Below are 16,779 nucleotides of genomic sequence, written 5' to 3'. Positions count from 1 at the left end.
AGTGACTATTTTGGAAAGCAAAAGATTAGTTGGTGGGATTGGAATAATGACAGAGTTAAAGGGTTTGCTTTTAATAGGTACCAGTGTCAAAAGGGGTGTGTTTATCTGTGGTGCTATATGTAACAGTTCACTGAGATCTCAAAGGTCTGGATGATCTATGACAATTTCATAGAATCATCGTATTGTCTAGGTTGGAAGAGACCCTTTGGATCATTGAGTCCAACCATCTACCCTACTTTGCAAAGTTCTCCCCTACACCATATCCCCCAACACCACATCTAAATATCTCTTAAACACATCCAGGGATGGTGACTCAACCACCTCCCTGGGCAGCCTATTCCAATGCCCGACCACTCTTTCTGTGAAAAATCCTTTCCTAATGTTCAGTCTAAATCTACCCTGTTGGAGCTTGAAGCCATTCCCTCTTGTTCTGTCATTAATTACCAGTGAGAAGAGACCAGCACCAACCTCTCTACAGTGTCCTTTCAAATAGTTGTGGATTTGTTTGCTGGCCCCTTCACTAGCTTCGTTGCCCTCCTCTGCACTCGCCTCAGCACCTCGATATCTCTCTTGTATTGAGGTGCCCAAAACTGGACACAATACTCGAGGTGTGGCCTCACCAGCACTGAGTACAGGGGCACAATCCCCTCCCTACTTCTGCTGGCCGCACTATTTCCAATACAAGCCAGGATGCCGTTGGCTTTCTTGGCCACCTGGGCACACTGCCGGCTCATATTCAGCCGCTTGTCGATTAGAGCCCCCAGGTCTCTTTCTGCCCGGCAGCTTTCCAGCCACACTTCCCCAAGCCTGTAGCGCTGCATGGGGTTATTGTGGCCCAAGTGCAGGACCTGGCACTTGCCCTTGTTGAAGCTCATACCGTTGATGTTGGCCCAATGATCCAATCTGTCTAAGTCTCTCTGTAGAGCTTCCCTATCCTCCTGCGAATCAACACTCCTGGTTAACTTGGTGTCATCTGCGAACTTGCTGATGATACACCCCATGTCCTTATCGAGATCATCAATAAAGACGTTAAACAGAAATGGTCCCAACACTGAACCTTGAAGCACACCAGTTGTGACCGGCCGCCAGCTGGATTTAAATCCATTGAGCACTACTCTTTGGGACCTTCCAGTCAGCCAGTGCTTGATCCAGCGGATCGTATGCTCATCCAACATCTCCATGTTCCTTGTATGATCACCTAGCCTGGTTCATTCAATGAACAAAATATTTTTAAGGGTGCTTACTGCCCAGGCACTTCAGATATTTAACATCCTCTCTCTTTGTATTTTACTTCTTATTTTAGCTTTTTACAACCCATGAGGAATCCCATGATATTTCAAGCAGACTCAAACTCTGACATGAACTTGGAGGAGGAGATGGTGGGCACTCCCCCAATTCTGTCCTCCTGCTTTCTTCCACCCATGTATTTCCAAGTTACCCAATGCCTTCATTTATTTTTATTACTCTTATTTCTTTTAGCAGTGAGAAATATTAACCGTGGGGGTGTGATCCAGACTAGCTCAGATGGAGTGCAGGAGCCTTTGCACTCCCTCATTTCGTGCTTCAGTGCATTTCTTGCTGACAAGTGGAAGAACACAAGGGAGAGCCAGTGAAGCTAAGGCAGATTCTCCGAAACCTGGTCTCAGCCCTCTGCTACACCCTCAACAGATATTGCAGCATTGGCTGCCAAAGGAACTCAGCTCCAACACAGTTCAGACCAGGCCAGTTAGCTATTTAAAGAGGTGGGTTTATTTATGTACTTTCTACCCTCCTCTCTCCCCTCCAAACTTCCCCCCCTCTGCTTTTTAAGACGGGAAATTACCAGTAGCCCTGAGCACGTAAAATCTGACAGCGGTTTACCAGATAATTTGTATTGGACCCTTTGTCTTTGCTAGTACTTTTATTCTTCAATAAATTCCTTCAGCCATTAAACACTGTTACTCCCACAACGACTTTGGCAGAGATCAAAAGAGTGTGGCAGGTTTGCTCCAAGTTTCTTCTGCTGCCCTCCAGGTATCGAAGAGATAGATGGAGAGAAAAGACATTTGTCTTTCCTTTGCTCTCTTCTAAATGGTTCTGTCCTGGATTTCCATACAGTCAGCAAAAACATTTTAAAAGGTTATTAAGGTGGACTTTGGGGGATGGAGGGATTGGGGAGATTGGTTTCAATCCAGTACTTAAGTCATTGTGCTTTTGCTGAAATAAGGATGACATCCATTGATAGCACTGCCTCACCTTCTTAAAAAGAACCAGAACTGCCAGGAAAACCAGAAGAGTTGTGAATTAAACTAGTCTCTTCTGTCAGCAGATCTCTAGTGACACAAATGGTGAAGACATATATTTTGAGATACATAGAGATAGACAGATAGATACAGGCCTGCAATCCCCAGTCCAGTGACCTGGAGAGGGAAGCTGGACACCTTGCAACTTTGCGCATGAGGTGAACAGTGCTGCACATCTCACCTGAACAGTGCAGTGTTTCTTCAAGGAATCCAGAAATCCTCAAGTATTTTTGGGGTGTACTCAGGACAACAGGAGTCCCAGAGAGCTAAGCCCATCTGCAGTCTCATCAGCTGTTGAAACCTGCTACAACCACTACATTAGACCTTAAAATCTTATCCATGCAAAGACTGCATGTGCATTAGGTTATACCAGGATCTACCTAAGTTTGAAAAAGAAAATCAAGCCAACAAATAAAAAAGTATCCAAGAGATTATTTCATCCCCAACACTGAATTCAACCTTTGGAAACAGGCAAACTCTTGGGAGGCTTCAGGGGAAAGGAGGACACTCAGATGAGGCCGAAGAAGCCCACAGGGGAAGCTGCCTATTTCATTTCTGGAACGTGGACCATGTGCGTCTATTTTTAATTTTGAACCAAGTTCCTCCGCCTCCTGCCAGAAGTCCTGAGCCCTGTGCCGGTGCAACGAGAGTGGTGGTGCAGCCATTCCCTAATAGCTATTACTTCTTAATAAAGACCAGCACTTAGGCAAGGGATGAGGTTACTGTCAGAGGGGTCATGATTAATAATGATTAATCTGATCCTTGCCAACATGAACTGGATCCACCATTCACTAAATAATTACTCTGCAGCGTGGATACCATTTCCAGAGAAGGCATACATTTGTTGTATTAAAACCAAAAACAAACACACGGAAGGACAGGAGGATCTGACTTCTCAGTAACACTTGAGTTTACACGAGCCACCAGAAAAGTTAAGCAAAGAGAAAACAGAAAAAAATCAAAGAGCAGTTAAACATTGATGAGCTGCCTACCTTTTGGAGAAGCAATGGAAAACAAATAAAACTAAACCCTGAGAAGGCAGAGCTGCATGTGCTGAGAATATGGAACAGTCTGCTACTTCTGGTTCTCAACCTTATCCATACCTCCAATATGCACATTATTTGTCCACCCACACATTATTCCCCAGTTTTTAAATGACATTTTGCTTTCCTCAGAACGTACACAAATCAAATCACTCCCTGGGAACCATCTTTCCTGTTTTATGTTAATATACTACTGAGCACAAGAAAATCCTAGTCCAGTTCTTATGCAACAACGCACCTCAAATAATAAGCAACAGTATAATAATTTATAGGGAGGCATAAATTACTGGGAAACTAATAACCACTCCGAAGAGCATATATGAACCTTACAATTACAGTAGGATGTTTGTGGTGCAGAGACTTGGTTCTGGGCCTTGGAGCATGGGTGAATTTCACTCCCACAAAGCACACAAACAACTGGCAAGGGTGCCGATGGCAGCCAAGGACACAGGGGTTTTGCTGCCAAGAGGTGGCCATATTTTGGGACTCCTGTCAGTCATCCTGCTTCACCAACCCAAAGCTTCATCAAGACCATCCACGGAGGATGAGACTTTACTTCTCCAGTGCACTCAGCTGTATTTGTTTCGAATTTTTCAAAGTTTTGTGGGATTTATATTTCACTGCTTAGCTTTCCGCCTCATGGCGTAGGGTTTCATTTGGACTGGGAGGCCACACAACATAGACCACCAGTCCCTTTCCTGCTCTGGTGCAAATCCAACATGAATGATGAGTTCCTTGTGACTGTTGTGAAACCCCAGCCCCATGTGAGCTTGCTTGGACTTCTGCCCTCGACAGTGATGGGGCCAGGATTTACACACTGATGACTTGCACCATGGAAAATACCATGCAGATAGGTGCTTTTGGATGCCAGACTTAAGGAAGCAGAGTCTCAGGTCAATGAGGTTAAGGTACTTTTTCTTCTAGAGGCATACTGGAGAAATGCCAGTAAATGAAATCCTCAGTGATGGGGTCATGACTTGGTTCAGCTGGGGATTTTCACTGGTGGGTCAGTGAATCTAGGACTTTTTGCATGTTTCCAAATTGACTTGAAAGAATGAAAAAAAATAGAAGCTTTGCAAAGCATCACATTTCACAAAAATTCAGCCAAAAAGTAGCTGGTTAGTCCCAAACCTTTAAATAGCTAATGGTATAAAACCCACATACCTATTTATGCATACATTCATGAAAGTAAAAACTAAGTTGCATTTTCACACAACTTCACAGAGGCATCATAGGAAAACACAAAGCAAGACCGAAAAAAAAGACAGAAAAAGTCCCCAACAACATTAATGGAGGTAAATCTTTAAAATCTGAGACAGGGCGCGGGAGGAGGGGGTAAAGCTCTGCAAACAAAAATAAATCCAGTGCAGTGTTTTTCCCCTTCACAAAGTGAAACAAGCTGTTCCTAAAATAATGCTTCCTTGGTTTTCTGGCAATTAGTATCCTGAAGGATTAGCCTACAATCGTCGGCAAGTGTTTGCCTTTCCCAGCCGATGTCACCATAGAAGTCTGTGTTTATCTACAAGGCCCAGGGGATAATTTATAAGCTGAGCTGAGGTCCTGCATTCACAGACAAATGTTCCACACTGCCACCCACCCTCCTGTACTAGTTTCCTCCCCATCCACCTCCTGTCCCCTGAAATACTGACAGGACACTGCCAGGGCACAAGGAATGAGCTTTACAGCCTCCGGAGCAAGCACTTCCCCAATAGTTTATGCTGATCCATAACCGAAATGGTCAACACACCACTAGACATTGAAAATTAGAGTTCAGAAGATAACCAAATGCAAAGCATAATGTATCACTGTTCTAGAAAACATTAAAGAGAACTGAAGGGTTTTTCTCCCCCCAAAAACCTATTGCCAATATCTATAATTAAAATACTGCCATCGATGGGTTTTAGGTCCAACACTCAGGGTTTGTTAGAGATGGTGTTCTGTAAAATCTCTCTGCAATCAAGATATTCCCATTTCATTTTTAATCTCTACTACAAGCAGTCTGACCTGGCTCTTCTCTTGTTGTAAATCAAGAGTGATTCAAAGAGAATACATCAAAATACAAAAGACTAAAATTGGTAAAAGTGTTTAATTTCTGAATTAATTTTCTCCTGATGTGTTAGAACCTCAACATCAGAAAATTAAGCTTATATTTGAGAGAAAGGGAAGCTATCCTTTGAAGAAACATAATATGACTCCTTGTTTTGATGCTGAACTGCTAGTATAGCTCATGACAACGTTTTTTTTATTTTGAAGATACTAATTAAAGAAAAAAAAAAAACCAACACAACATCAACAAAAGACTCAATCCTACAAAGCATTTATAAGTGTGACCAATGGTCCTCACAACAGAGCCCACCACAGAATAGGTGGATCCGTTCTCAGATCTTCTCAGACATTAACAAAACAAGGCTCAGAGACATTGTTATTAATCAGGCTTGATGAACATGCATGTTGAAAATGAAAAACGTTTTTCCTCCAGAGAATTCATCTCTCTTCCCATAAGTAACTTATCGAGAGTTCCTGAAGCTTTGTGGACACTGTGTGAACCTGCTTCAGGTCTGTACCTGGTAACAGGTTGTTCACAAGGTATCCTAGAGAGCAAAGTTATTTGATATTTCAGATCAACTGCTTCACTCTACCACATGTAACATTGGATGACCCCATATTTATTAGATGTTTCTGCTCAAATCAAATTTTATTTCATCTTTGGAACGAATGATCTCTGGATTCAAACTTCTCGTTAGCTACAAAGCTGGAAGGTAATAATAGATGACAATTTTGACAGGGGCAAACTTGGCTGCTTTGAATAAGTGCAAAATAGTGGGAGGTAGGAAGAGACCACCAGCTGGCTGTCGCTCAGAGCACAGTGTGCCTCGCTTGCAATTACTGAACCCTACAAGTGGTCCCACTGACGTCAATTTGACCAATTTTAGAATAAGGTGCTATTCATTCCAAGTAATGAATATTGAAACCTGGCCATCAGTCTGTGAACACATTTTTACATGTCTGTCATGAGGAACCTCCATAAAGAATGTTCTTGTGATGGTGTCACTTCACAACAAAAGCATGCAGCAAATGGCATGTTTCTCTGCAACTATCACTCATCCAGGCGGCTACAGTATGAGACCGAAGGTTGCACACATTTAGCCAGCAAGGAAGTACAATGTTCTTTAAGAAAGGCATTGCCTGGAGTGGATTTTTGTAAAGAAACAGAATTCATGAATAAATAAACCAGATGGGAATAAGTCAGTCTAGGGCATTAACAGCTCCTAGTGCAATGAATCCCTGATCTTGTTTGAGGGTTTTTCTACAAATAACAAATACAAGAACATTAATGTTGTATCATTGTCAGCCATGCCAAGGACTCTGTTTGTGTTCAGAAACCCTGATAGGCAACAGCACAATTCAAATCAACCAGACCTTAACACATTCTTTTATTTCCACCAGTTAAGGTACATATTTGACTGACCTGATCTGAGTCTTTCACTTGAGCATTTCCCAGCCCTATGGAGCTGCACAGAAAAAACATCAGCACAATCTGAACCACTGAAGATCAAGAAGCTTGTATTTACAGCCAGAAGTAGGAGAAGAAAGGGCATTAGGGAAGCCTGTGGACTCATCCTGCGCTGCTGGGAGATATCCTTGTACAGAGGGATAGCTCCCAAGCCGCCAAGGAGAATTCCCCAAAGGCCAATATCACAGCATCAGGGATGTCACACAGATAGAGGCAGAAGGAAAGCAAGGTGTGTAGAAAAACGCAGTGGGAATATGGGCAAGCCAAGCTGCAAAAGAACAGGTTATTTTAACCCAATGTTGTCACACACATACATGAACAAGAACAAGTCTATCATGCTCAGACTGTCCAATTGCCAAACTGGAGTGACTTGAGATAAAGCTTATACACCAACATTTCTGTTCACCCTTACCAGGTTAGTGCTTACTTGCTTCTAGGGTAGCTAGATCTAGTGAAATAAAGTCTACTGGTGTGACTTGCCCTCATTAGCATAATGGGTCCATATAACCACTGTCAAGTCCTTGCCAGGAATTCAGCAGCCCACCCTGGCCCAACACTGGTGGTGCAGACCCTGCAATGACAATAACATGCTGGGGCCAATGGAGATTGACAAAGAAACAGGGTACCCTCACCCTCCTTTTGCCTACAACCAACAGTTTGTGAAACAAGCTGAACACCTTGTTTTCTTTGACAACTCGTCAGACTGACAGAGCGTGATCCCAGCAGTAAGGTCCCTCGCGTTAACGTGGTTCTTTTCTGGGGATTATTTGAGTCGCTTTGTTTCTTCACCAAAGCATTTTTGGAGCTTATCAGACCTGGACGTCTTGATAAATCACTATGGCAGAAAGGGGATGGGATTCCAGGTTTGGTCAAAATGCTCAAACAGTAACACAGCCAATTGAGTCTTCACAAACCCATTGCAATTACTGTAGACACACACACACACAAAGATACTGCCTTTTTTTCAGACTTTTGCTGTCTATAGCTGAAAAATAAACACAGTCAGCATCTGCTGGGCAACAGAGGGAGAATCTCCCCATGTACAGCCACGGAAAGTCACGAGATTTCAGCTGGATGAATTTATATGGAAAAGGAGACCTCAACATTAAAGCACTTAATGAGTTTAGCCAAGTGGAAGCGCTCTGCCCTAAATGATGAGGAAGGGAAAGGGCACGATTAAAAGGAATTGCAGCCATTGCTCAATGTCAGGGCACAGCAGAGAGATGACCCTTGGTGGCAGGAATTACAAACAGGCAGATAAACTTCTGATCACCTCAGTTGAGCCTGCAACCTGCCAGGTGTGGTGAGGTCTCTTACTTGGTGACCCCAGCATCTTACAAGTCCCAGCAAGGTCAGATAACATGCAAAAATTATCTTTTCTCCTCTTTCAAAAAGAGATGCTGGGGGAAAAAAAAAGACACCGAAAAGGCTATACCTACACCTGATATGTAACGAAAACACCCAATGTTTGGGCTGCTGATTGCAACCTGTCAAAATTCGAGGTTTTCAAGGGACTACTGCCAACTGGCATCCTCTGTGACTCTCATCTATCAAAGGTATGTTGCTCTTGCCCCACTGCTACAGTCCTTCAGCAGTTAGTCTGTAATCACTTAAATTTGAAAAATATTCCCCAGAAAGAAGTGATTTAACTAAAAATTCAAGCAATTGTATTAAATTATTATGTTAGAGATAGGAAACCGAGGCACAGGGAGAGATTTATCTTTCTAACCAAAGGGGGACTTTCTACACACTCCACACTATGAGACAAGATACAGATACAAAAAGACCTAAAGAAAACCCACACATTTCCTAACAAGCAACAAGCAGCTGATGGACAGCCAGGACACCTTAGGGTGCCTATAGCAGCATCATACACTTGTGTTTAGGAAATGGGATTCATACGTGACTTGCTGATGGTCAACTTGTCCCAGTAATGACTGCAAAGTAATTATGCTGAAAAAAGATACTCCAGCCCTTTTTATACCACAAACCAAGGAAAAACTCCCATTTTTAGACCCTTCTCTGTCTTCTAGGATATACTGTCATGCAACCTGAGCTCATTGCAAACCATGGCCTCGTTCTCCTGGCTGGCTGGAAATATCACCGGTTTTATTTAACAGAAAGAAACTGCAAGACATTGCCCATAATCGCTTGGAAAACCAAGAATGAAGGGGGGGAATATGAACCCAAAAGATAATAGTTTTTATTTTTTCCGTGACAGTACAAGAATGTGGAGGGTCTTCCGTTCTCTAAAAAAGCAAATGAGAGCAATGCACTGGATGAATAATCGCATCTCCTTTTCCAACTGCAGAGGCATCTCTCCTAATGGGCATCACCTGAATTAGCTGCTACCTCCACCTAATTTTAGGAAAGCCTATTACGAACAGATGCTTAATTTAGGGATAGGTGTCTAACATTAGGCAGCTCAGTTGAAAGGGAAAAAAAAAAAAAAAAAACATATGGACAACATTTGCAGCCAGTCGCAACTCCGTTCAAGAGCAGATGGAGGCCTTGTCATTCAGGGGTTTCCTCGTGTACACCAGGCAGTTCACTGGGGATAGGGAAAGGGGCTTCTGTTTCGATGCTTCTGTCTGGAACCAGATTAGAAGAAAGCATGCTTTTCCGCAGCACACGCCTTGTGTTACATTAAACATGCATATGCAACTTCAGCTTTTATTCAGCGATCTGAAACAGACCCCTCCAGGGTGCTAAGGGTCAGTGAGTTTTTGTTTGTTTATCTGTACGTTATTTTACAGTTTCTAGTGCCCAAGGAGTTTGTTAAGAAACTAAAACACCTCGCTGGGGCTATCCTGCTGTGGTGGTTGCCTCCTAATATATCCCTCCCTCCTTCATCCAGCAGTGCCTGACGCTTTCAGGGGAGGGAGAGGAGAACACAGCAAAGAGAAGAGCCCGATCTCACAAGGTACTATAGGCATTCAGTTTTAATTTATGGAGCATCACTTCCATGTTTTGTGGCCTTTTAATAACAGGATTGTGGAGGAGCACAGTGATCTTGAAAGCTCACAGGTGTATTGCTACTTAACGATCTCATGCTGCCTGCTCTTGAGGGGATGCCCTGGTTTAGAAGCAGGTAGGCACAAGGATTTCCAACGGAGGACCTTGCTTTGCCTTCTGCTGCCTCCCACCCACTGTCAGACATCCCCCTTCTCAAGGCAAAGAGCTAGAAGGCTCCTTAGTGAGCACTGAAGGGATGTAGGTCCTATTATCCCACCTCTTACAGGGAGTCCCACTGGCCTCACCCTCCTCCGTGCACCATGGCCTCCAGCAGTTGGCCAAAGTTTGCAGAAAAAAAAGAAAAATTATTAGCAACAGGCTTAATTATCTCAGCTGCACGGGTGACAGGAGCTGATCAGTCACCAGTTTTAGCAGCCTGCGGTCAAGAAACACCAAACTGCATCACCCAGAAGTCAAATGAGGGCTGGTCACAACTCACTTCACGCCAGTGGCTCTGCGGGGAGGGGCAGGGGCACACACAAGTCACTGCCGCCAGGGCAGCCCTGGAGACTACAGCAAGCTCTGATGCTGCCACATTGCTCAGAGAGGTCCCGCGTGGAGCTGCCAGCCCCGTTTAAAGGAGTCAGACAGGATGCACATGGCACCAGTGGGCCTCCATGGAGCTGCCAGGGTCTGTGCTCCAGAGGAGCTGGCTGGGATTAACCGGAGGATCCCATCTTCTTTCCCCTCTCCCAAGTCTGTGGCTGGAAAGATGAGTTTGAGGGATGGGCTTGGCTTAGCAGCACCATGCCATACACTGTGTAGTCACTGGCAGGTCCTGCCAGGCTCTGACTTGCTCAGTTCCCATCAGCCTTCCTCGGTTTTGAGCAACAGCCATTGAAAATCCTGGCAGTAGCCTCACCCCCAAGGAGCTGGCACAACCTGTCTCCACGTGGCCCCTGGAAAGTCTCACTGGCCCAACCTGGCCCTGGCTTTCAGCTGTCCACACTCTCTCCATCTCTCCTGCCTTACAATACCCTAAAAATATCCCCCACCAACAGATAAAAATGTGAGGTGCAGAAAGGATAACTGAGCCTTGGCCCATGGCAACCTAGGGAAGAGCACAGCTTCCAGCATGGTATTTCCAAGGCTTTTATTGGCATTTCAGCTGCTGGAGCAGTCCGGCTCCTCACAGAGAAGTACCTTTCTGAAAGAGCTTTGTGAAGATGAGATGAGTGGCGCTTCACAGCCTCTTCCCTTTTCTTCCTCTCATGTCTTACGCCACAAAAATAGCCCTCCAGCGTGATACCCACATAAACACAGCCATTGTGCCTGCTCAGGAATGACAAGCGTGTAGGAAGGTGATGCCATCCTTCTCTGACTCCTTCTCCATCCACGCAAGTATCCCAACATTGCCAGGACCAGGGACCACATTTGCAGCTATCTCCCCCGACATCCTGCACCAGGCAGGCTGTGCAACTCAGTCTGCTGTCCTGCCACGGACCTTAATACCTATTTTTAAATTAACATCATTACTGTTTTCCACTATGTTGGACACTTAGTAACAAGCCAATAAGAACATGGCGTTTTCATTATTTACTTTATTCCCCTATGGCCATAGTTCATTCTTTAACTAAGAAGAAAATGTGTATAGCACTGCAACAGTGAACCCTAAAAAAAAAAATATCCCCACGGGTGCATAAATGACATTGAGTAGCACATATTCAGTGTTTATGTTTTTTAGGCTGTTCTGTCAGGGTGATCCCTGCTTCTTAAAGAACTGGTGCCCAAGTGCCTACAGTGGTAGAGTGAGAGAGGAGAAGGGGGAAATGAAGGAAAATGAGAACTGAATCCAAGGTGGAGGCAAGCGGCAGTACAACAGACAGCTGGTGTTTGGGTGGTGGTAAATCACCCTGAAATGAGCCTCTTCCCTCAGCTCAATGAGGCCTAAACAACAAAGGAAGGCACAGCTTGCAGCCGGACAGCCTGCTAGCCAACCACAGACACACATGACAGCTTCATTCAGGAGCCCGGAGTCAATACAAAAGCTTCGAAATCAATCCGACATCCTGCGACCTCAAACAATGCGCCAAATCTTCTCAGAATTGGAGCCCCAAATGAGGGGGAGCAGCATTCAAGGGAGATCAAACCGCAGGGCTGGCATTGAAAGGGACTAAAAAGGAGAAGAATGTTCCCAGTTTATTAATGGCGAGGTCTGGCCGGCTGCATCCCAGCCGCCATAGGTTACGTTCATTAAAGAGCAGCGCTTTGCACGTATTATGCAGAGCGCCCGGAGAGTATGTGTGCGTGCGTGTGTGCGCGAGCGTGCCCCTCACTTGCTAGAGATCAGGATGTGCCTTTCTGCTTAGCACTGTTGTCCCCGTCAGAAATTCCTCCTGTGTGAACCGCAAACGGGGTTTTTTCCCACTTGAGCGACTGTATGGGCACAGACGCGCGCACGCCCTCACACACATGCACACTGTCTCTCATCCCTGAGCCTGAAAAGCATAAAAGAACTTAGACAGGCTCTTTCCAAGGGAAAAAAAAAAAAAAAATGAAGCCCAGCATTTCACATCCCCTTCGCTCCTGGCCATACTTTCAGCTCACACACATACAAAATCTATGACAAAAGGCTGAAGCATTATGCAATTGCCTCTGATGGAGTTGATTGCTCCATAAACCCTTGCCCGCTCCTACATATTATAAAGGACCTGGTCCCACAGCACAACAAAGAGGAGAAACAGAAAAAGAAGTGCTCGGGTCTCAGGAGTTGCCCCCTCCGGGTAGGATTGCCCCCTCTGAGGTAGTTTCACCTGCAGCATCTGTCTTGTAGCACCACACACAAATGACACCCTTCCCCCTACAGCAACAAAAAGGCCAAGCAAATCCTTTTTACCAGCTCCCCTTTGAAGGCAGGTGGAGAAGTAGAATATAGACACACACACACACACACACATGAAAAAAGATAAATACCATTTGCAAAAGTACTGTTTGAATTTGCGTGTCCTAATTATCTTCTTTTCAGCTGCCACATGTTTGAAAGAGTCAGACCTTGAAAGTTTTCCTCTTCTTAGCTGCACAACCCAAGACAGAGCACTCACTACAGGAGGTCAGACTCAAAAAACACTTCTTTTTTTTTGTACTGAAATGGGAGTAGATGAAGAGAAAGATCTGAATTTTTCAAAGCTGGATTTTGATGCATGTTTCCCATGTATTTTCACTGAAGACGTGTCAAAGTCCAACCACCTTTGTTTTTAAAGTGTCACAGTGATCTTATGTTGAGAACAGATATATCTGTGGGAGCTAGTAATCTCTCTCAAAATTGGAGAAATTTAGGTGCACAGAAAATAAAAACAATAAATGTTCCTGAGGATGCATCAATTCCAACACATTTTATTCTCAAAATTTGGGGAAATTAGCATTAAGGCTCCACAAAAAAAACTTTATGCTTTACTTAACTTTCCTTCACTAGTCTACACTATTATTGCCACAACCCTGCAGTCCTTAGACACCATGAGCATGATCGTTATCTCCTCCTCTGACAAGACAGCTCCATTTTTACCTTGTGATAATGTTATACAGATGCCAGAGGGCAACTGGGCGAAGACAAGCATAGCAGATTCAACAAGGTTTTTCTCCAGCACAAGGTAGGATGAAAGATCATGTGAGACAAGATAAGGTGATATTCGAACCCCAGGCAAGACGACCTGAGAAGTTCCCTCCTGGTTTACCAACAGTAAGACAAAAAGCCTCTCAATTAGCCCTTATAGAAAGAGGAAAACTGCATCCAGGCTGGGCGAGTGCCCAAAGATGTGGTAGCAGAGTGGTAGGAAAGGATGGAGGGCTGTAACGATTCCTAGCACTGCAGATGAAACAGAGTCCACAGGGATCAGATGGAGAAAAGATTCAAGGTTAAGTTTGTTGTGAGGATCATAAGGTTGAAATCTTTCATTTTAAAATATGCTTTTCTTTGCACTGAAATAACACTTTTTGTTTCAGATATCCAGCAAGTCCAAATGTATGTTTTTCAAATTCAGGAAAATTGAGCTCTTATTTGGATGAGCTACCTCTTTTTTCTTTTTTTTTTTTTTTTTTTTTCCTTGCTTGCTTTCCTGCTTTAAACTCCGCTATTTAAATAATTTAACAATATATCTTAAATATTTCACCAATAAATCACAGGCTTGTGTTTCTGTTTCATGTTTAAAACTAATCAGTGGAGGAATGCCTGAGCTGGAAGTTAAAATTCTGCTCCACCAAGCCAGCGATGCATAATCATTTCTCTGCAGATTCTCTGGTGAATAAAAACTTCTCTGCAGAATTAATGTCATATAAAAAGTTCTTTGTGCAGGCGTAGAGTGCAAGTGCAGTGCAGGATCATCTGCATCCTGCCAACAGGGCTTGAGATTTCAAGAGCTAATTGGTTTGTAGAGTTTTCCCACCCTGCCAAGCACAAGCATGGGGCTCACAGCTGAATCCTACCCATGGGCACATCAAGACGGAGTCCCACTCCACCGGTCAGGATGCCGATAATATTCATAGAGCTTGAATTGTCCACACGGGTGATGATTGTATTAGGATTTCATGTTTGTTCCCATCAAAGAGGAGCAAATAGAAAAAAAAATAATCAGATGCTGTTGACCAAAATACAAGATTTTTTAAAATGCCTCTGGGTTGACGGAGATGAAACCCTATAACAAGGAAGTCCAAATCTCATAAAACATCAACGGGAATGAAACTTATTAAGTTCCTAGATGGTGTAGGCATTTTTCACTACATTTCAAGGAAGTTCTGATGCAAAATCAACGCATTTATAAAAACAAAGAAAAGTACACCTACCTCTCCTCATTGTCTCCCTAAGTACCAGTTATCAAAATGAAGCCAGAAAGCCTCACATATATATCATTTAATGCAATTAACTCTAATTCTGATCGTAAAACATTGATACATATTCAAGACAAGACCCACTTTGGTCTTAGAAAAATCCCAAATGCATAAACAACGTGAATAGATAGCAAGAAGTTGATAGCTAACATATTGAATCCAAAAAACAAAACAGAAGAGAGACAAATGAATGCCAAAAGGGAAGGGAAGGGGAAAAGGGAATAGCTGTAAATTACATTATTATTAAGCTGCCTTTTGTTTTGTTTTGTGTCAACTTTTTACTTAGTTTTGTAACAAAACTTAAAAAGCCATGCCCTTTGCTTCAAAGAAGTCTACAGTGGATCGTCTCATGTTGATACCCATAGTAAGTATGAGGAAAACATACACAATCATAAGCACAGATAAAAGTCATCCTGGGCAACATGATTCCTCTTCTGCAGCTGGGCAAATGTCTCTGCATCTCAGCTCCTAAAACTGCCTGGAGCTTGCCTGGGGGAGGGTGGGCAAGGTGGAAATCGGAGACATGTCCTCCTCCTCCTCCTCATTTGAGGACAGACATCTCCATCTTTCCTCCCCGTGTGCAGCCGACAAGACTTCCTGCACAAACTGACACAGAAGCAGCTAATTTACTGCTTTGTGTCAGGAATGCAGCCAGGGCTACTGTCCCCTGTGCCTCGGACTCTCTTGGCTGGGTTGCTTCATCCCAGAAAGGGTCTCCCTGTCCTCCTGCCCCTCCCCTCCAACACACACTCCTCCTCCTCCTCTGCTTTTGTAACTTATCTCCCTGCAAGAGGGGGGGGGGTAAAAAAAAAAAAAAAAAGGAAATGGGGCGGGGGGAGAAGAAGAAGAAGAAGAAGAAGGGTAAAGCCAGACACAATGAGGACAAGGAGGGAGGTGATGATGCTGTCTCTCGCATCTGCTCCTTGGCCAGGCTCCCAGATAGATCACTAATGGAGAGCAGCAGAACCAGTGACAATTAACCCAAACACAGTCCTGTTTATTTAACCTGTTCAGAAAGATCAGCTCATGTGCTGCACCCCTGGCAAGGAGGCACCGCACTCCAGCAAGGAGCTTCCCACTGAGAAACCTCCAGCCAGAGGAGGCAAAGGGAGATCCTCATCTCCTGAAACAGGCTGGAGAAGAAAACACAGATTCTTCAGAGCACGATAGCTGTGCTACTGGGCTGAGGTTTTCCTTACTTTCCAAATCACCCTATTTTTTTTTATGCAGCAGCACATGCAGAAGAGCAAGGAGAGATGTGACAGGGTTCAGGGGGAGTTGCAGGTCTGCCGTGGTTTTGATGCATACTAATTTCTAAAGTTCCTGGCCCTGCAAAACCAGAAGAAAGGAAATTAAAAAAAAAAAAAAAAAAACAAAAAAGAAGAAAAAAAAAGAGAAAAAGCAAAATGATTCCGAAACACCCCATTATTCCACTCTGCTTCTCTAAACACAGAAAAGTTTTCACCCTCTCAAGGTGCTGAGCACAGAGATTGCTTGTTGTTTTTTTTTTAAAAAAGGAAAAAGAAAAGAGGGTAGCTCAAGAAACTGCATGGCTCATCATCACTAAACATTTGTGCCAGAAAAAAAAAAAAGATTAACTTGAAAAATAGTTTTCTATAAAGAAAAGCTACTAAGCCATTTACACAGCAGAATCTTTTTTTAATTTGCAATGAGACATTGCATACACGTGCAAAAGCTGGTGCATGTGGTGATAACAAATTTAATTGTGTTCCAGTCCTCTTACCTAGTTTTGCACGTATTCATCTCCGAGAAACAGGAGCAGAATCTGGCCTGTGCTCATCTGCAGAGCCCAAACTGCAGGTAGCACAGAAGTGCGTGCGTGCAAACACGTGCCTGGCGCTGAGATAGGTATCAAAAGCCATACGGTTGGTTCGTCTCAAGGCAGACACCACTGAGCCATGAGACAACGATAATTACCATTAGAGCTCCATGAGATCATGGTGGGGAAGCCCCTGTGGGGAGAGGCAGCGGGGGAGGAAGAGCAGACCTCCTCTTTCCGAGGCAGCAGGGGTTGCGTGCAGGCACAGAGAAGCCCCAGGTGCTTCCCAGAAGGAAAGGTGTTGCTGCACAGACCATTAGGGAA

General features: G+C 44.0%; 1 protein-coding gene across 1 annotated transcript in view; it reads right to left on the bottom strand.

Annotated features, from left to right (window-relative positions):
- The window catches only part of LOC104295048 (SET-binding protein-like), a 259,088-nt gene that overhangs the window by 219,508 nt on the left and 22,801 nt on the right, over window positions 1-16,779 (bottom strand). Inside the window, 3 exon segments of the mRNA XM_009894750.1 lie at window positions 6,795-6,837; window positions 12,223-12,292; window positions 13,357-13,516. Coding sequence (XP_009893052.1) covers window positions 6,795-6,837; window positions 12,223-12,292; window positions 13,357-13,516 — 273 coding nt within the window.

Source organism: Charadrius vociferus, unplaced genomic scaffold (genome assembly GCF_000708025.1).
Source record: "Charadrius vociferus isolate BGI_N301 unplaced genomic scaffold, ASM70802v2 scaffold151, whole genome shotgun sequence".
In the NCBI taxonomy this organism is placed as follows: domain Eukaryota; kingdom Metazoa; phylum Chordata; class Aves; order Charadriiformes; family Charadriidae; genus Charadrius; species Charadrius vociferus.
The sequence above is the reverse complement of the archived record's forward strand: the minus strand, read 5'-3'. Positions and strand labels throughout refer to the sequence as shown.